This window comes from Caretta caretta, chromosome 9 (assembly GCF_965140235.1).
Source record: "Caretta caretta isolate rCarCar2 chromosome 9, rCarCar1.hap1, whole genome shotgun sequence".
Lineage (NCBI taxonomy): Eukaryota > Metazoa > Chordata > Testudines > Cheloniidae > Caretta > Caretta caretta.
The window spans coordinates 30,304,461-30,325,944 of NC_134214.1; the positions used below are offsets into that span (position 1 = coordinate 30,304,461).

The 21,484-nt window shown below is 42.4% G+C and overlaps 1 protein-coding gene across 2 annotated transcripts in view; it reads left to right on the forward strand.

The window, feature by feature from the left end:
• The first annotated feature begins 1,017 nt into the window (after positions 1-1,017).
• PLOD2 (procollagen-lysine,2-oxoglutarate 5-dioxygenase 2) overlaps positions 1,018-21,484 on the forward strand; it is a 78,713-nt gene continuing 58,246 nt past the window's right edge. For both annotated transcript variants that reach the window (XM_048864197.2, XM_048864198.2), the window contains exons 1-2: positions 1,018-1,720; positions 20,735-20,826. In XM_048864197.2, coding sequence (XP_048720154.2) covers positions 1,033-1,720; positions 20,735-20,826 — 780 coding nt within the window. In that variant the 5' untranslated portion in view covers positions 1,018-1,032. The remainder of the gene's footprint in view (positions 1,721-20,734; positions 20,827-21,484) is intronic.

Here is a 21,484-nt window from a genome sequence, read left to right on the forward strand (position 1 = left end):
ACCCAGGATGTGGGAAACCTGTGATCAATTTCCCCCAAATGATGTGGAGAAGGGATTTGTAGGGTCTCCCAGGAGGGCCCTAGCTCTGGGATATTCTGGGGCAGGTCTCTTCTGTTCCACTGTGTATAAACTGTTAAATATTCAGGGGGCCAGAGCAAGTGAAGATGAGGCTACAGCTCAAGGAGTAGGGCACTTTGCTGGGAGACCCACATTCCATTTCCTCTGCTCCGAGAAGTGGTAGTTAGGTGCCTAAAATCCCCTAGTGACCCCTGTGCTATCAGTACACCAGAGGGCAATGAAAGCAAGAGGATGATTCTACTCCGGCTTTACTACCAAATATCAGTCCATCAATGCATGTTCGTTCCGTCAGAAAAGATTGACAATGTCTATTATTCTAAATAGCAGCTATTAAATGATGCTTGTCAGATAACAACCCTTTGTGATTATGGCACTGCTTTTCACTTTTATATATGATCTATCTGTATCAGGAAAAAAATTCCTAGAGGGATGATTGCATCAGCATTGTCTTCTTCAAAGAAATATACAATAAAAGGGAGTTGAACACAGTGTATATCTCACTGCCTATCCCCTAGATGGACAGCAATGCTTTGCAGAAACAAGATAAAACCCAAAGCTGCAAGCCATTAATTAAATATAATATTGGCATCCTACAGGCACCTACTCCGAAGCACACACTGTTGAGCTGGATGATAAGACAACACATTATTAGATACACGGCTTCTTCACATGACACTTAAGAGGCCTCTGAAATAGCGAAGATCAGTGGTTAGTCTCTAAGGTGCCACAAGTACTCCTTTTCTTTTTGCGAATACAGACTAACACGGCTGTTCCTCTGAAACCTGGCAGAGTGCTAGGCACGGCAACTTGCACTCCCGGCAGCCACAGCTAGGACACTAGACTTAGCAGCAGGCAACGTAGCAGGATAATTACCCCCTCCCCCTCCGACCCAGACCCACGGTGCTAGGCTCCCTTGCACCCGTGGAGGGTTTGGCCTAGTGTCTCCCCTTCCCCATGATCGCCCTGTTCAGCTCCTGGGCTCCGCCTGACCCCGCGGGGCACTGCAGGGGCAGCGGCCTCGCTTTGCGAACGGGCACGTGCGGAGGCTTCCCACCCGCTGGCTGGAGGCCGGGCCGCTTCTGCTGCCCCGCAGGCTCCGGAGCCGGCTCTGCCGCGGCCCGATCCCCGCGCACGGGCCGGCCCGAGCCGCAGCCGCCTCCCGCCCCCGAGCCAGCGCCGCTCCCGCAGCCAATAGCGGGGATGCTGCAGGAGGAGCAGCCGCGGCTCCCATCTCCGCCCCGGGGGTCTGCCGGCGGCCCGGATCCTCCCACTGCCGCTAAGCTCATAAAGCCCCCGCCCGCCCTGGGGCGGCCCTTTGCCTATTGCCCTGAGCGGAGGAGGAGACGGGCGGCCCACTGCTGCAGCGGCTGGAGGCGGAGAGCTCGCGAGGGGGGCTTCGGTGCCCCCTCCCTGGCAGCGCCTCCTTCTCCGCGGCGCCCGGCGCCTCCCGTGGCGCGGGGGGGGCGTGACCGGCCGCGGCGGGGCAAACGGGAGCTGCTGGCGGCGCGTCCCACTGGAGGGGCGAAGATGGCGCTGAACGGCAGCAGGCAGCCCCCCAGCCTCCTCTTCCTGCTGGCTCTGGTTCTCCCGCTAGCGCCGCCAAGCCGGGCAGCGGACACAGCGCTGCCCCCCATCCCCGCAGGTGAGTGAGGCGGGCGGGAGGCCGCTCCAGCCCCTCTTCGTGCGCGCCGGGAGGGCTCAGGGCTCATTCATTCATGACCGGCCCCGCTGCAAGAGACACGGGGAAATTGCCCGCCCGCCCGGCTGAGCTGCCGCAGGCTCGCCAGGTCCCTTCCGACTCGCGGTGAACTCTCGGCGCTTGGGGGTGTTGCAGCGAGAGGCGAACTGGAAGTTGGGAGGAAACTTGGAAAGTTAGTTGCCCCTCCCCCGGTGGTGGCTGGAGGACGATGATTTATAGGTAGCTGTGGTTTGATGAGACGTTGAAAACTCTCCGATGGTTCTCTCGGCTTGGCGCTGCTAAGCCCCGTTGTTGAAATGCTCTCCAAGAGCATCGCCAGCTCTGGCTTTGGGCTTGTGCGTTTCAGCGGAATTGGTTGCTCGTGTGTTCTGCTTACTCCCCAGTGCAAGATCCGTCTGAAAGATCAACCTCCTCCAGGCTCTTGGGTGACTTGCCCTAGGTGACCGCTTTATACTGAAACAGGGAACTTTTTTTTTTTTTTTAAAAAAAAGGAAATGTTTTTAAATCTCTGAAACAGTTTTATTTGGAGGCAGGAGTAGCTCTTTCTTCATGGTGCATGAATATCTACTGATCATGAAAATCCTGCTGGGGAGAACTATTCAAAGATCTCCCAGTTTTTGAATAGCAAGTGGATAAATAGAGGGTCATAATGTATTTAGCAAACAGTAAGGCAAACCACACAAATATAGACATACACTGGCTGAAAAGCTAATGTCCAAAGCCAGGATCTTCCCCCATGGGGGAAGAGATTTGCCCCTCTCTTCCCCTTTCCCTGTTAAGTAATCAGTCATAGAATCATAGAATATCAGAGTTGGAAGAGACCTCAGGAGGTCATCTAGTCCAACCCTCTGCTCAAAGCAGGACCAATCCCCAATTTTTGCCCCAGATCCCTAAATGGCCCCCTCAGGGATTGAACTCAGAACCCTGGGTTTAGCAGGCCAGTGCTCAAACCACCAGTTCTCCTTCCTCTCCCCCATGAATAGCCTGAGATTCCTGACAAGGTGTTGATGGGCCACATACTTCTTAGCTCCTGGAAGAGCAGATGGTGCCACTCACTGATGACCCAACTTAGTAACTTACATCCAGTGAAGCTACGCTACTTAGTTTCTTCATAAGAGTTTTCTCCTAGCTGAACACATTGGAAGGCTGAGCTCCCTCCCTTTCGCTCCAAAGCTTGTTCACGTTCTGCCGCTTGAATGTTGTAATGTTCCAAGAAGCTAGACGGCAGCAAGAAATTCAATCCTTAGTGTTTCAGAGTAGCAGCCATGTTAGTCTGTATCCGCCAAAAGAAAAGGAGTTAGTCTCTAAGGCACCACAAGTACTCCTTTTCTTTTTGCGAATCCTTTGTGAGTAAAACAATAGCAAAAAGAATTTATGCCCAAAACCGGTTGAAAAAGGGGTCGGAAGCGTCTGTCAAAATACTGCCTGTGCTTCCAGGGAGTCACTTGTTACAGGTTTGCTGTAATTTTGAACCTCTCACTGGATCTTGCATGGGAAAGGTATCCTATCCTGCTAGATGGATTTCACATGGTGATAAAAATAGGTAGTCTTGACAAGTTCAAAGCGATAATAAGGTTATTTTAGTGCCTGGTTTAATTCTCTCAGTATGCAGAAGAAAAGTTTTTAGGGAGTGAGTCTTGTAAATCTCACCCCGTTTGATGAGACTGTATCGGGTAAGGTTGTTGGGAGCTTGAGTAATAACTAATGTAACAAAATCTTGTGTTGACCTATACCAGACTGTAGACGTGTGAACCTGCTCATCTGTAGCTTCCTTATATGGACAGTGCTGGCCTTGTTAGCTTGCGATTCTGGCTTTAGTCCTGTTAGTGATTTCCTACAAAGCTGCTCTGTGCACAGTTTATTGCAGTCTGTCAGAGGCTCTGTGTGTGTGTGTGTGTGTGTGTGCACACGCACTGACACTGCTGTTTTTATATTAGTCAGCAGTGTGTGTCAATTTACAGCAAACTGCTTGCATTTCATTCCATTCCAAGTACACTTCCTATAAAAGCACCTTTTCAAACTGTAATATGTGTCTATTTTATTAACTGAGATAAATAAGTGTTTCAGGGTGGGTGTTAGAGGTAGGATCTCAAGTTTTAACGGATAGTTAGTGTTGTACTATGATCTAACAGGTTTCAGAGTAGCAGCCGTGTTAGTCTGTATTTGCAAAAAGAAAAGGAGGACTAGTGGCACCTTAGAGACTAACCAATTTATTTGAGCATAAGCTTTTGTGAGCTACAGCTCACTGAATTGGATGCATTCAGTGGAAAATACAGGGATGAGATTTATATACACACAGAACATGAAAAAATGAGTGTTATCATACACACTGTAAGGAGAGTGATCACTTAAGATGAGCTATTACCAGCAGGAGAGCGGGGCAAGGGGAGAAAACCCTTTGTAGTGGTCATCAAGGTGGGTCATTCCATCAGTTAACAGGAACGTCTGAGGAACGGGGGGGGGGGGGGGAATAAATATGGGGAAATAGTTTTACTTTGTGTAATGACCCATCCACTCCCAGTCTCTATTCAAGCCTAAGTTAATTGTATCCAGTTTGCAAGTTAGTTCCAATTCAGCAGTCTCTCGTTGGAGTCTGTTTTTGAAGTCTTTTTGTTGTAATATTGCGACTTTTAGGTCTGTAAGCGAGTGACCAGAGATATTGAAGTGTTCTCCGACTGGTTTATGAATGTTATAATTCTTGACATCTGATTTGTGTCTGTTTATTCTTTTACGTAGAGACTGTCCAGTTTGACCAATGTACATGGCAGAGGGGCATTGCTGGCACATGATGGCATATATCACATTGGTAGATGTGCAGGTGAACGAGCCTCTGATAGTGTGGCTGATGTGATTAGGCCCTATGATGGTGTCCCCTGAATAGATATGTGGACAAAATTGGCAACGGGCTTTGTTGCAAGGATAGGTTCCTGGGTTAGTGGTTGTGTTGTGTGGTGTGTAGTTGCTGGTGAGTATTTGCTTCAGGTTGGGGGGCTGTCTGTAGGCAAGGACTGGCCTGTCTCCCAAGATTTGTGAGAGTGATGGGTCGTCCTTCAGGATAGGTTGTAGATCCCTGATGATGCAATCCACTGAATGCATCCAATGAAGTGAGCTGTAGCTCACGAAAGCTTTTGCTCAAATAAATTGGTTAGTCTCTAAGGTGCCACAAGTACTCCTTATGATCTAACAGAATACTTAACTAATTTGGTAGGGGCGTTACATTAACTAATCCTGGTGATAGCTCTGTGAAGTAGGATTGAACTATTAATTTTGAACAATACTAATAGAAAACAGTTATTTGTATTATGGAGGCTGCCACTTTTTTTAAAGTGTATTCTGGCTAACATGAAGATTAAGAAAATCTGTACTGAAGTATAACAGACTGCTGACTTGGAAGCTGCTCCTTGAGTTTCTTGATCCCAGACATATAGCAAGTTTGTTTGTTAGCTGCAGACTCCAGTTCTAACCGGCAGTGATTTTCCTGAGTTATTGAGTGCACATTTTATTGCCTTCTATTAAGTATGTTTTGCTGCTCAGTGAGAAATAGAACTTGACACGTCTCACTTTTGTGTTATATCAGTCTTGAGCTCAATTTCTAGGTTGCTGGTATTTTGTGGAACAGTATGTAATTTTCAGTGTGTAACACACAATTTTCAAAACATCAATATTACTTACATTGGAAATCATTTGTAACAGGAGTGAGGAAAAGTGGCTGCCAGATACTATCTTCCTCTATTATTTTCAAACATCGTCTTGATCAAAAAGGCCAATGTCTCATTAATACAGAATTACAAATGTTCATGAAGAGTGAAAAAAAAAAAGATAGTTAACAGACCAGAATTGTGCAGTTTATTGCAGCTAAAGTTACAAGAACTACACTGGGGGGTCAATTCTAGTTAAAACAAAAACTCTTCTCCCTCCATCTCCTCCCCTCGTCCCCCCCCGAAAACTCAGCTATTTTTTTCAGCCATAAAAAAAAAGTACATAAGGACCATTATTGTCCCAATTGGGTACATAATACTGAGCGAAGTTGAAATCAGTATCTAACTCAGTCCACTCTGTGCATGATGAAGCCACAGTTTGATGTCAAGACATTTCTTGTTGTGTCAAACTTAGTAAATATCTACATCTTGTCATCTAATGTAACCCACCCAAGTGAGTTAGGACACCTGTAGGCTTCAGCAGGAATTTTATGGATTGCAGTGGAGTCTAAAACAGATTTAAGTTGCTAAATCTGGTGTTTAGGCACCTAGGTACCTCGTAGTCTTTTGGATCCTGATCCACAGTTGACTTGTCCAAGATCACACTGGAAATCTGGCATAGCAGGGAATTGTATTTGGGTCTCCTGAGTGTCAGGCTGCTGCCCTAAACCACTGGATTGCCCAGCAAAAATTACTTATGTGAAAAATCCCTATTTTTGTGAGTAAAGCCACTGAAGTCAGTGTGGGCTGCTCCCATGTGAAATGATTATTTGCGGATGTGTTGGCAAGATCTGGCCCTGAATTAGATTAAAACATGCAGAATGATAACTGACTACTGGGGGGGTGTGCAGCAGGGAAGTGTGTGTGTGTCTGAAGATAACCATAAATAAATAAACATGGTTGCTCTTGGAGTGCTGCTCAGAAAAGTTGCCTTTGTGTCACATTTCTAGTTACTTTTTAACTTTAAATATTGTTGGATTAACTTTGAAAGGCTTCCCTGGCAAAATAATTTTGACACATTTTGCAAGCCTTTTATAGCATTCAGGATACGTGACATAATGAGGGTGGAGTGTGTTAACGTGCGTAGTAAGTGCTTTGATGTATGCTAGTTAGTGCTGGAAATTTCAAATCATCTTAGATTTATAGACTAAGACAAGATTTTGCCACCCTTCTTCACGTTGAGAAACAACTTAGTGTGCAACTAGTTCCATTGATTTCATTGTGCAACTTGCAAGTGTGGCGAAAATCTGACCCAAACACACTAATACCAAAGCAGACTTCAGTGGAACTACTCACTGAGCAAGTTTCTACTCCATGTGAGTAAAGGTGGCAGAATCGGCCTGTTTATCACTGAGGCCATGATCCTGCAAGCTGCAATGCACAGGTACCTTGGCCGGCTTGCTACTCATTTTAAGTCAATGGGGCTCTGTGCAAGTAGTTTGCAGGATTAGGGTCTAAATTGGCTGCATGTGTCTCATATGAAGTATTTATTTGCACTAATTAAAATATTTGGAAATATCATGACTAGATCATGTCTTAAGTGTTTTGATTTCTTCTCTGCCAATTTAATTACTCATTTAAAAACAAAAAAAATTACTGGACTGTTGGCATTGAGGGACCATTCAATTTATGCAGTGAATTGTGCTATTAAAATATGTTAATCAATATAAATATCCTCTAGTTCTTATGGAACTGTTACTGTTTTAAAGTTTACTTTGCCCAGTGCTTGAATTGGTTACTTTGCATGAAGAATAGGTATGGGCATTGTAAGGGCATCTGTAGGTTTTTATTTAAAATATTTTATTTTAAAATGCAAAAATAAAGTGCTCCTCAGAATTATGTTTGAGAGGGTCATAGACTGAATGATGAGAGAGGAATAATTCCCTTTTCACTTTAAACAGTGACTTTACTTTTCTGCAGCATAAAAATACCTTGTTTGGTGACATTTCTCTAATGGGAGTGTATTGTAACTGTGTAGGAAATATTTAGATAATAGTTAGATTATGGTTTCATTGGAGGGGGTATATTTAATCATTAAAGAACAGATTCTGATAGCCTTGCTCACATTCAGGAGCACCCTATTCAATGAGTAGATGAGTAGTCTGACTATTCATGGAATAAGATACTACTCAAGGTGAGTATGGGTATCATAATCTGGCCCATATTGATCGGACAGAAGTGAAGCATCTAAAAAGCATAATTCCAAAATAGGTCACTTTCCACCAATAAATAACTACACCCACAATTTTCAGTAGTTACTTGACAATACACTGTTTCAGACACACAACAATATCTTGCATTTGGCTCTTCTCAAAACATCCTGACTTCTTTACACTTCAATATCGTTGTTATAATGTGTATATACGTTCCTTTATATTGTTTTGTTGGTTTTAATTCAATATTGTGGCTGTAGAACGTCTTACATGCTGACAAATGTTCAAAAACCTTATACGGAAAATATTTGGCCATTTCATCCTTTTCTATGGAAACCAAAATGAAAGGTGCACAATGTATTGCTGTATAATTTTATTGTAAATTATGATAATCTTTGTGATGAAGCACAGAGTAATTTAAGGCTGATTTCCGAAATAGTTTAAAGCAACAAAATACAACTCTGGTTTGATTAGGAACCTTAAACTGGAATTTTATATGGGAACTATGAACAAAATCAATGTATTTCTTTTTTGATCCACTAGCATATCTTTAACACAACTTGAATTTTTTTTGCTGTAGAAGCAACTTGGAGGACTTACAGTGTGGATTTTTCTCGCAAGTGTGACATGGGGTTTGAAAGATCATGATTTAATGACCTGAAGGATCTTATTGGGAGATGAGAGTTAAAGAATGTAAAGTGTAATATTTTTGTTTGATAGCAGTGCTAATTTCATTCTTTCGACATCACTGTTGTATTTAAAATCTGGCATGAGTTCCTATATTTGTAATTAATGTGAGGATTAAAGCAGAAAAAGTACCATTAGCCTTAAAATCTGAGATGTAAGATTGAACAAGAGAAAAGTGCTAGACAAACTTAGTTTTTCATTATGGGCTAAGTTCAGCATTGAAGTCAATAGGAATGTTTCTATTGACTTCCAGATGGTATAGGATCAGATTCCGTAGGCCTGTCCTGCTTCCATGGAGTTCAGTGGAAGCCAACTTGTGCCCACGAGTAGGAAAAATCAAATTCCACTAATGAAAGCAGTTCCAGCAGGACCATTCCATGAAATGCAAAAACTAACGAGTCTTTGTTCCATAGTGTGTGTTAATTTAGAACTCTTCTTATTATAACAAGGTGTTATTTAGTTACTGATCTGGATTCTGACCTTACACCTGTTTTACATCAGCGAACAGTAACTTTAATAGAGTTAATCCTCATTTATAATAGTGTAAGTGAGATCAGAATCAGGCACATGGACTTACTAAAAAGAATCTCAGTCACTAGCGTAAGGGTGGGTAAGATACAAAGTCTTAGAGGTGGGCTAGGTATCCTCCTGCTTTTCTGTGCTGACTTCCATTACAAGAGTCCTGGAGCAAACACTTGCCAGGAGTAGAATGGGAGCAGTTTCTCAATGATGCTATATAAGGACTTGAAACACCATTTGCCCCCCGGCAAGTAATGTTAGATTTCCCTGGCAAGTTGGGGTTGAGAGCCATCCATTTGTGTAGAATAAAGGAGCTCTTCAGAAAGAAACACTTCTGTCCTGTATGGTTGTGAAGATGAACTTCTTGCAGCTTGTGTAACTGTGTAAATAGTTAAAGCCAGACTTTCTAAAGACCTCAGGGCCAGAATTTCAGGTGCTTAGCACCTACAATTGGGGCCAGATGTTTAAAACTGTTAACAGCCTAGCCGCTCCCAGTGTGAAACTTCTGGCCAGATTTTTCAAAAGAGCTCAGAATTTTACCATTCATTTGGTGCTTAATTGGGAGTGGAACAATTCCGAAAATCTGGCCTATATTGTGGGTGCTGAGCTTTTTTGAAAATGGGAACTGTAATGACTGTAGGGAGGCAGCTTTGTGTGTCCTCAGCTCTGCTAAAGCTCCAGTTCCTCTTTTCTCAAGTAAATACCGACCTCAGGATGGGTCATTAATGCAAATACCAGTCTGTGACTTCATTGATAAATTAGCTGTAGGGAATTGGAAGAAGGTCTTTGGTAAGATTCTCACTGTTCTGTTTGACCTTGTTTAAACAGGTGGCCTTATAAAGAAATCGCCTAAGGACAAGAAATTTGTTACTGATACTGTAAACAGTCAAAATGGCAGGAGCTGAATAAACTTGCTCACTTGTGCCGCTTATGTCAATTTCAGACTATCCACTGAAAAGCTGTTCTGTTGACAATTTACAAGAATTTCCTCACAGTTGTTTAAGGAGCAGCTGGTTCATGCATTATAATGACATAACATACCAAATAAACTGTTTGTTTTGTTTGTTAGTTTGGTAATTGAGACCTGTCCTATGCTTGCTTGAAACAAACACTTCATTGAGTAGATAGGGTCTGATCCAAAGACCAATTAAGTCAATGGAAAGAATTTCATCCTCTAACACTAGTAGTTGGTTTTCATTAAAAATCAAAGAGGTGAAAATCTTGTGTGAGAGTGGAAGCCAGCCCTGACACGGAGCCAACATTCTATCTGTGACATCCATTTCATCCATTTAATGACACTAGATTAATTAGTGAACATGCAATTCTTTAATAGGGCTTTGTTGACTGTACACTCAATGCTACTGGAAAACCAATGTGTATGCTTTTTAGAAGATGGGCAGCATCAACTTGAAAATCTAAAATTATTTCTGGAAAACATTTACTACTATTGCAAGTAGAGAAATTTGGCACTCTGGGTACAATTAGTTTCTCTTTTTTCCTTTTGTTTAGTCAGTCAGCTTTTTTCAGTTGTTTGAAGAAACAGGGAAAAGGAAAGGAACCTAAACTCTTAAACCATAAAAACTGGCAGGGATATTCAGGGGTGGATGTAATACCCAACAGTCCTTTTATTCTGTGTTTGCACTTGCCTAGTTCCGTGGAGCACTACTCTTTCTTTTTTTTTTTTTGGGCGGGCGGGGGGGAAATGCCTACACTCCAATAGTGATTCTTGTGTAGACATACTCAGATTAGCTTTATCTAGCTATCTTGAGGTACTGGAGCAGTGAAGCTGTGGCAGCATGGGCTAGTGAACTGAGTAATTACCCGGAGTTCTGGATGGGTTTGTACAGCCTGCATTGAAGTCTATACGACTGCAGCTTCACTGCTTTGTAGAGAGACCAGACAGCAAGTGTGAAAAATTGGGACGGGGGTGGGGGGTAATAGGCACCTGTATAAGATAAAGTTCCAAATACTGTGACTGTCCCTATACAGTCGGGACATCTGGTCACCCTGCTGCTATCCAATATGTTTTAAATCAGCCCTATGCTAGCAGCTTATTTTCTGTATAAGGCAAGGTAATTGTTGTAGATTTCCTTACATTTTCCAGGATATGCTCCAGAAAAAAATACTTGATTTGTAACACCGATTACAAAATGTAACTCTCAAATACACAGATTGTATCACAAAGAAGCTATTAAGAGTTTTCCTTATCAATCTTTACTAGTCTCATCATAAAGTTCTGGGTTATTTTGAGTTTTGAATTCTATTCAGTCGTTTCAAAACCCAAGAATCACTTCTTTGTGCCACGTTGGTTTGGATTTAATAGTACATTCAGTAGTTGCCATTACCCTTTATATTTACTGTTGTGTTTGCGAGACAGCACATTTATGAGAGCAACAAAAATAAAACTGTCTAATGTGTCATGCTTGAAGGAATCTATCAGGAGAAGGTGCTGGCTGTGCAGATATCTTGGTTATAAGCACAGTTATGGACTTACGAACCAATTATCCATTCCAAACTTTTTAAAAAAATACCTCTGTTCAAGGCCCAGCAGAGGGGGGAGGTAGGGAAAGTTCACCAGCAGCTTTTTCTAAATAAAAGTACTAAAAATTCTGGGAGTGCAGGTATCCGAATTCTGAAGACAATTTTTATTTATTTATTTTACTTTTAGACTGCCGCTTGATGTAGATGACCAGGTGGAGTTCCTTTTTTTTTTTTTTACAGGTTATTAGCTGCCTTTCTGTTCCAACTCCTGTGGATGCAAAAGTAGAATAACAAAATAACAAAAGTAGAATAACAGAGTCAGGACTCTTAATAATTTCAGCTGTTTCCTGCTTCCATATCCATGGAAATGAGCATCCAACTGGGGAGCGAACAAGGGTTTAGAGAAACTTTTTTTTCTCCCTCTGTTTTCATTTTCTATGGAAATTGGATCAGAAAGGCAGCTGTAGGAATTCTTAGCCACTTTAAGCTATTGGTTGTGACCTTAGAGTACTCGGTACCAGGTTTCAGAACAGTAATTTAGAATATTTAAATGAAGGGGAGGGGAACCTATTAATTTGTCTGATCTTCCAGTGAGGGAGAGGATGAGCTAGCAACTGCAGTAGAACCTCAGAGTTATGAACACTTTGGGAATGGAGGTTGTTCATAATTCTGAAATGTTTGTAACTCTGAAAAAATGTTATGGTGGTTATTTCAAAAGTTTACAGCTTAACATTGATTTAATACAGCTTTGAAACTTTACTATGCAGAAGAAAAATGCTGCTTTTAACCATCTTAATTTAAATGAAACAAGCACCGAAAGTTTCCTTACCTTGTCAAATCCTGTTTTATTTATTTTTTTAGTAGTTTACATTTAATACAGTACTGTACTGTATTTGCTCCTCCCCTCCCCGTCTCTGCTGCTGCCTGATTCCATATTTCTGGTTCCAAATGAGGTGCGTGGTTGACTGGTCAGGTTGTCACGCTGGTGTTCATAACTCTGAGGTTCTACTGGAATACTTTATATGCAGGACTAGCTAAATCTTTTTCCCATTTCAGGGATCTGAATCTTCATTTACATCCTCTTTGACGCATCCTACAGTCTGGAGAGTGACGTATGCCCTATTACTCAGGGAACACTATAGTGAGTAAGGGCATCTATATGGATGGCTGGTCCCTCTGTCCAACTTGCATGGTTTCCATCTTCTGTTTGGTGCCATGCAGTCAAGCCCACCTGCTCCGGCCTCAGCCTGTCTCCTCTGACACACTTGAATAAGTCCAGCTGGAGGTGCACCAGGGCTAAGGCAGGCTTCCTGCCTGCCCTGGCTCCACATGGCTCCCAGAAGCGGCTGGCATGTGTGGCTCCTAGGCTCAGGGTGGCCACGGGGGCTCTGCTTGCTGCCCGAGTGCCGGCTCCGCAGCTCCCATGGGCTGGGAACGGTGGCCAGTGGGAGCTGCGAGGATGGCGCCTGCAGACGTGGGCAGTGAGCAGAGCTCCCCGGCCCCTTTGTTTAAGAGACGGACGTGCCATCCGCTTCTGGGAGCTGACTAAGGTAAGCACCGCTTGATTGGAGTCCGCACCCCAAACCTCCCACACACACCTTAATTTCCTCCTAGACCTTGCACCCCTTTCCCCACGCCAACCCTGAGCCCTCTCCCATGCACCAAAACCCTTGGCCCTGCCCCAGAGCCACACCCCAAGCTGGAATCCTCAGGTCCTCCTGCACCCCAACCCCCTGCCCTAGCCCGGAGCCCCCTTCTGCACCTTGAACCCCTCATTTCTGGCCCACCCCAGAGTCCTCACCCCCTCCTGCACTGCTGCCCCAGCCCGGTGAAAGTGAGTGAAGGTGGGGGAGAGTGAATGATGGAGGGAGGAGGGATGATGTAATCTGGGGGTGGGGCCTCAGAAGGGGTGGGGCTTCTGGGCAGGGCAAGGGTGTTTGGTTTTGTGCAATTAGAAATTTGGCAACCCTAGCCCAAGCTCCAGGACCCTCCCACTTTGCAATTAAATAACCTGTTAACTTGAGCCCTGCAAACCCAAGTTAGCTGTCCTGGGCCAGCTGTGGGTATCTAATTGCAGTGTAGACATGAGCCTGTGTTTGTCTCCATGGCTGTGCCTTCTCTCCCTGGAGTCTTAGGCATTCTTCTTCCCCCATTCCCTGTCTCTTGCCTTCTAGCCACTTTTGGCAGGTATTTGTGCCTCTTTGATTTACTCTGCACCCAAAAACAGAGGAATATAGATCTAAAGAAGTTGCCAGTTACACAGCTGTAATTCTGTTTTGGGTTTACATAGTCTCTAGAACCCTAGGGGTGGAACTATATTTCTGTAATTGTAAATCTTTAAAACTCTATGCAGTATGTGGCTCAGAGAGCCATTATCCCTTTTGTACTTGGGGAGAGTACAAGCATGTCTGTGTCAATAGGTCTACAAGATTTGGATCTAAGAATTAAACCTCAGTCATCATATGGTAGCGAACGGTATTCCAGGTCTTGGCTGCTCCTAAAACAATTCTGAAAGTGTCCACAAGCACTGGTGCAAATCTGTGTCTCTTCATTCAATAAAAATAAAAACCATGTGGGTCAAAGACTGGCAAAAGTCTAGCTAGTCACACATTGTTTGGCAGGGGGCTTGGGCGGAGGACATTGTTACTTAAACTTGGCAGAACGGTTCCTGCTTTAGACCTTGTTGGCTAACCTTCAGCCCAAAGCAAACGTTCTGAATTATAGTTCTGACTCCTGAAAACAAAAATTTATGATGGGAGTGTTGTCAGATCCTTGATTTATGGCAGCCCAAAAGTCAGTTATGTAAGGGAAATTAGATGATGATGTAAAATGTTCATTAGGAATCCTAATAAGTTACAAAGACCTTTGTATGCAACCTTGGCTTTGTCAACATGACTAGCAAAGTGTTTCCTTATTGGTAAAGTTATAATTTGCATTTAAAAATGAGCACATTTGCCTCTGGAGATACTGTGTCAGCTAAATGCCGAGTGTCTCTCAGTGGTTGTCTCTGGAAAGCAGGTCTGTTTTATTAATGTAATTGTCAGACTGCCCTCTATAGTAACACTCTGCTAAGTTTAGCACACTCAGCTGGATTGAAGTTCCGGTCTGCATACATCCTTTTATACTTTGGTATTGTGTTGGGTTATAGGATCACATGCTTCCTGTTTACATGCTGCTTAAGTCTGCTGTATAACAAAACACTGGGCCTGATACTCCCCTCTGGTGACAGACAAGGTGCAAGTGACAGCTTGTATGTCAATGGAGGCATACTGCCAAAGAGTAGGTTTCAGAGTAACAGCCGTGTTAGTCTGTATTCGCAAAAAGCAAAGGAGTACTTGTGGCACCTTAGAGACTAACCAATTTATTTGAGCATGAGCTTTCGTGAGCTACAGCTCACTTCATCGGATGCATACCGTGGAAACTGCAGCAGACTTTATATACACACAGAGATCATGAAACAATACCTCCTTCCACCCCACTGTCCTGCTGGTAATAGCTTATCTAAAGTGATCATCAAGTTGGGCCATTTCCAGCACAAATCCAGGTTTTCTCACCCTCCACCCCCCCGCACACAAACTCACTCTCCTGCTGGTAATAGCTCATCCAAAGTGACCACTCTCCCTACAATGTGCATGATAATCAAGGTGGGCCATTTCCAGCACAAATCCAGGCTTTCTCACCTCCCCCCCCTTTTTTTTTCCGGGGACACACAAACACACACACACACAGAGGAAATGACCCACCTTGATTATCGTACATATTGTGAAGAGAGTGGTCACTTTGGATGGTCTATTACCAGCAGGAGAGTGAGTTTGTGTGTGTGTGGGGGGGAGGGTGAGAGAACCTGGATTTGTGCTGGAAATGGCCCAACTTGATGATCACTTTAGATAAGCTATTACCAGCAGGACAGTGGGGTGGGAGGAGGTATTGTTTCATGATCTCTGTGTGTATATAAAGTCTGCTGCAGCTTCCACGGTATGCATCCGATGAAGTGAGTTGTAGCTCACGAAAGCTCATGCTCAAATAAATTGGTTAGTCTCTAAGGTGCCACAAGTACTCCTTTTCTCTTTGCCAAAGAGTAGGTGGATGAGCAATGCTCATGGAGAGTCCCTTTGCCCCCTGCATGGATATCACTGGTCTCCTGCAGTTGCTTTGATTCCCTACATGTATAGATCTGGGTGGGGGGCACAGTCATGTTTGTTGTCCGAAATATTATTGTGCATGTAAATTGCATGTGGTATTGGAAGTTTCCAGAAACTAGATAGGATCCATTTTAATTTCAGCAGTTTGTAACGCTATGCCATGGGTGTCCTGTCAGTAGCAATGTTCAAACCCAGGCCCTCTAGATCTAAAAACATAAGTCTCTACTGCTAAGCTAAAAGACCCCGCTCTGTTAGCACAAAGGCTGTATGAATTCTAGCGATCCAGCTATTAGAGTAGGATAGAGCCACGCTGGGTGATCCTGAATTACAAGCACATTATTATGTAGTCTCATGGAGATGAAATGCTAAGTTTTAACATGAGGATTTTTTAGCTGTTTCTTCTTTTTCCCTTCCCCCTCCTGCTTTTTAAGTGAAATGATAGTTTGTTAAAGGTACTGAACTCACAGACTTTAATATAATAAGTCCTGCTTTTATCCACAGGGCCAAGTCCTTCTTGGTGTCAGTGAGTAGCCCTGTTGGAGTAAAGGAGACTACTCACGTGAGTAAGGAGGTTAGGTATAGGCCCAGGAAAATTGATATCAAGTACAGTGACAGAGGAATCTTCCCAACATTGCTTCATCAATGCATCCTAACCCTTATTTAGAGGGATCACCTTCGGGAGCCAGATGCTAAGTGTAGCATTCAATCCTTGATCTATGGCTTAGTCTTCCATCAGGGCGTGAGACATGATGATTTTTGTGATGTGTGGAAATCTGCTAGAAACATACTGAGGCCATTGCATTATGTGGTCTTTTATTTGTTAATTTGAGGTTTCAGAGGCATCACATCTTGGAATCAAAAGACACCTTGATTAAACTTACCTGTCCTGATTCTGTTTGTCACATACACTAGTTTTATGACTTCAACATGACTAGTTTTATGACTTCAACAGTAGAGTTACCTCAGGTTTATTCCAGTATAAGATTAGAATATGGCCCATTGACTTTAAGGACTTGCTGCATCTGAATGACTAAATTAGTGAATTCAGGTCCCTTTTAAGTAAGACTCATTTTACCTCTTACATTTTCATAGCAGATTTCAAGAAATTTTTAATTGGAATTGACATTAGAAGGTAGCTGTTTTGCAGGACTAATGTGTTAAAGCCACCAGGCTCTTTTTCTTTTTAAAATTGCTCACAAATAGAACTAATGAGAAGTAGAATTGTCGAAGGAATTGACATTAAAGATGAGTTCATAAGGAATTTAATGTGATGTGTGAATGTAATTTTTTTTAGGTCTTTTTCTTCTTTTACGGAGGGACCTGATTCTTCTCTCAGGGCAAGTCTACACTACAGAGTTACATCAGTGCAGCTGCAACAGGTCTGGTGATGCCGTCATGCCGATGGGAGAGCGCTCGCCCATTGGCATAATGACACTATCTTTGCGAGAAGTAGAAACTATGTTGATGGGAGAGTGTCTCCTGCCGACATTGTGCTGGTGTGGACAGCCCGAAACTTGCATTGCTCAGGAGGGGTGGGGCTTTTTCACACTCCTGAGCGAAGTAAGGTATATTGATTTAGGCTGTAGTTTAGACCTGCCCTCACTTATATAGGAATAAGTGAGCAGCAGCTCCAACGACGTCAGCTATGCCAGTTCATGAGATCAGAATAAGGCCTATGAAGTTATATGAATTACACAAGTATTTTTTTTAGTAACTTATTGGTTTGAAAGAAAAGGGAGCTGCTTTTTCAGCTGTGTGCCCATATAACTGTAATCTGATAAATTTTTGCAGTGCCTCTCCAGACACAATAGACAGGATGACAGCGCATTCTGTCTGCTTTCTTCAGACAGGTCCCAATTTAAAAAACAAAACAAAACCCTTCAAAGGATAACTATTGCATAAACAGAGTACAACTCAAAGCACAGTAGCTGCAGTTGCTACTGTGTTTGTAAAAGAACTCTTTAAGGATCACATACACCTAACAACTTGTACCCTCGTATGATCAATGGATTAGAGCTGCTGAATGAGAGTATGCAACAACTCATTAGCTGTAATATAAAAATGCGTGTTCAAACCAGGACAAATATACCAAAAGACAAAATATTCTTATTGCAGATATTACCTATAGCCTCATTTTGATATGACACAGTTTGAGACACTAAATAATGTAATCAGTTTGTGGTTTCAATTACTACGAACCATCTTGTAGGTCCTCTTGAAAATCAGTGTCAACTGTTCCTCAATTTGGCTGCCTACATTGCCCCATTTTATACAGTCACAGGTTGTGATTATTTACATGCCAGCTTGCTCATTTCCCCCATCTTGAATGAGTCTAGAAAAATGTACTGGACCATTACTGTGCTGTATAATGAATGTTGGGCTAAATGAACACAGTGCATATTGGACTGCATGCCCCAAATGTCTTCGCACAAAGTGCTGATGGCTTTATACGAACTTTCATTGTACCAAAAACCAAACAAACAACCCCCCCTCCCCCAATTAGCTATGCTAGATAACTTGTGCTTGTCAGAACATGTTGGTTTGAATTTTTTTCTGAGTCATTAAGTTGAATTGCATATTTAAAAAAAATCTAATCTAGCCCAGGCTTGGCACTTACATCATCGTGTCTAGTACAGATGTTGAAATCCTTGATGTTAACATTCTGCCGGAAAGGGTAGATGTAAAATATGTCTGCCCCAAATGAAATTCTGCCAAGTCTTGTAAGTCTGTAGCTAATTCTTTAGAGGTCATGTAGGATTAACTTGGCTTTGTAATGGTCTAGTATGATCACATTTTCCAGTGCATTCTATTTCTTTTAAGTGCTGTATTTTTAAATTAATATATAATTTACTCTCATTCCACAGGGAAAAAACCCAGCCCTTTTCTCTTCAGTTTTGTTTTAGTCGTGGTCCAGGATTTACTTTTATTCATTCTATATTGACTCCCTTATAACCACTTTAGATTGGCTGTCCTTTTAAACAAACAGTTTTTTAGTCATATAGAAGTACTATTTCACATTTTGTGTGTGGTTGTAGGTCAGTACCTCCATGGACACTTTGCATTGAAGTCCTATTGTGAGAATAACCCATACATTTTAAAACATGGGGACTGTATTTTTACAAAAGGCTGCTGAAATATTTTTAAGTTGCAAAGCTTGAGAAATTTAAAAATATTTGGTTAAGCACCCTAAAGCTTGGATGTTTCTCTAAACCTGTCTAGTATACAAACTTGGGCTGTAAATCTCAAATTGATTTTTTTTCTTGTCACACTTGAAGGATTTTCAGTTTCCACTTTGGCTGGGGATATTAGAGCCACCTCTCCTGCACGATTTTGGTACTTTTGATCCAGGAAATGAAGATGCTCAAGGACCAGAGGAGTGGGAAATAATTCTTTTTTTTTAACCTCCAGAAGTTTTTGTCCACTCAGTTCTTAGTTTATCTGTACTACTTCACTGATCTCTATTAAATGCTACTCTTTACTTAAAATATCATTTACATTTCTGTTGGCTCTTTGATCCAAAATAATTTCCAAATACTTTAATTTAAAACTTTTGACACCACTCCATCACTGAAATAAAGCCACGCAAGGGAGGGAGGGCAGTAGCTAGGCTGACAACCAGGGCAAGGCACTGCACAACGGGAGTCAGAGCTGTAATTTTGATTTCCTATTTATATGGATCTTGAGGCCCATCTCTGTAGTCTAGTGGGGTTGAATTAAAAGGAAACACTTTCCTTCATGAACACTCTAGGTTAAAACTCCACTTCTCCTTCGATGTGGTTAGTGAATCATGTTATTTTCTTGGGCCCTGTTGTTCTGTTCCTAGTTCTCCTTTTACTATTTTGTTAGCTCTCACCCAGTAATCAAAGGAGTAGATGAAGAAGCAATGAAATAGTGATAGCTCAATTGGTTTGCTGAAGCGCGCTGATCCCAGGGAACAGTAACTAGTGATATGCATCCCTTCTACAAGGCAAGTGACAGAAAAGGATAAGCAGTATATTTACTACATCATGGTTTGTTAATTTGATTGTTGCCAAGCCAAACAAAATGCCAACTGGAAGGTGACCAATAAAATACACAGATGTTGAAGACCTGTGTGTTTAGGGGATGATCAGTCTGTCCTGGAGTGAGCTGCAATCATAGTAGGGATGTTGTCACAGCTTCTGCCTAGAACAGATGTTGCAGCACCGCTGAAGATAAGACTAGGGGATTTTTGGGGAAGTGAAGCAACATGAACTCCATCTGGAGGAGATCATTTTGAATTTCTGGATCGGTTGATCTCACAAGCTCTGTTTAGAAAACAGCTGTGGCTTGAAACAAACTAGAGAACTGAAATACTCACTGGCGAACCGACCAGTCTGACTAGAAAGTTAAAGTTGGATAGGGTTCCTGCATGATTAGGTACCCATAACTGAGTGTGGACCTTTATTGCATAGCCATGGTATTGAGGCCATGGTACAGAGCAGTGCTCAACAGTTGGGTCAGAGCAATGCCAAGCTCTTTCGGAGCTTCACAGTTTCATCTGAACTGTTCAAGATACAGACTTCTCAGTCAAAAGCAAAGGCGATGACAAGAAAGTTTGTTGTACTGTCATTTGCTGGCATGCCACTGAAAGTACAGAGTAGTCAACAAGGTGTCATACAAACCTCAGACTTGGAATAAGAATGAACAGTTTTTCTCTTTGACAACATGTTTTAAAGGCAAAAAAATTTAATCAGTCACAGGAGTGCAGGCTTCCAGGGGACTCTACTCTCAGCAGTGTATTTCTAGAACTGTAAACATGTTAACCTATAAACAGAGTCTCCAAGCCCCTGTGCCTGCCAACTGCATTTAAAGGATTTGTTAAGCTGGGATCTGGTACAAAAGTCTGTACTGCATTGCTGCCGTGTGGTGATCAGACAAAGGATTAGTTCAAATTCAGACTAGAAATGTATTGCATCCTTTTCCTTTAGCTTGTTTTTCGTTTATATTCCATTTGTTTGTGTCTTAGATATATTCTGCTTTTTTCATTGGGGCATATGGAAGAACACAGGGTTTTTGTTCATCTGAAGTCATTGGTTCCTCATCTGAAGTTGTAATCCTGTAATGTGACATCTTCCCCCTTTTTTTTTTCTAAATCAGACGCACAAAGGGGCACAAGTACTTTAGTAACACCACCATGTTGCTCAGTGTGGACTATGAAAGCTAATATGCATTAAAATCTGATAGTCAGCCTCTTTGTCATAAACTGTGGCTTTATGATATAAAGTTGTTGATCTTATCTCTCTTTGCCCTCACCAGATAAACTATTAGTTCTAACTGTTGCAACTAAAGAAACAGATGGCTTTCACCGCTTCATGCAAACTGCAAAGCACTTCAACTATACAGTGAAGGTACTGTATGCTGTCACTCATGCTGAATATTGGACATAGTTTTATAGCCTTAACTCAGAAATGAAATAGTCTTAACACAGAAACAATGTGTCATGATTATGCTGCAGTCAGGTAAAACAGTTATGGAACCTAGCAATGGAGACAACCCATTAGGTCATCTGTTCCGTATCCTTGCAGGATATGTTTCCCATTAGACGTTTGCTAGTGTTTTGTCTAGTCTGTTTCTAAATGTGCCAGGGAATGGGGTTTCTTCCACGGACCTTGAGAAATTATTCCACAGATTCATAGATTTCACTGTTAGAATGACATTTCTGAAAGCGTGTTTTCTTTCTTAATTTCATTCCATTACTACCACATTTGTTATTACTCTTAGCTATTTTGCTGTTACACGTTTTCATTCTAAGCATGCCACCCTTCCCTCAGTATTCGCACCCTTCAAGTGTTTGTAGATTATCATGTCACACCTTAGTTTTTGCTTAGCAAAGCTATATTTATTTGACTACCTCATCATCCCTCCTGCAGCAAAACCCATGGGAGCTGTGCTGACAGAGCTCATGAAGCTGAAGATGCCTTCAGGGCCCCATACCTCTTAAATGGGTCCTACTATTGGGGAAGTGGGGTGCATAGAAACCTAATAAATCCCTTAGCTGTGTTATAT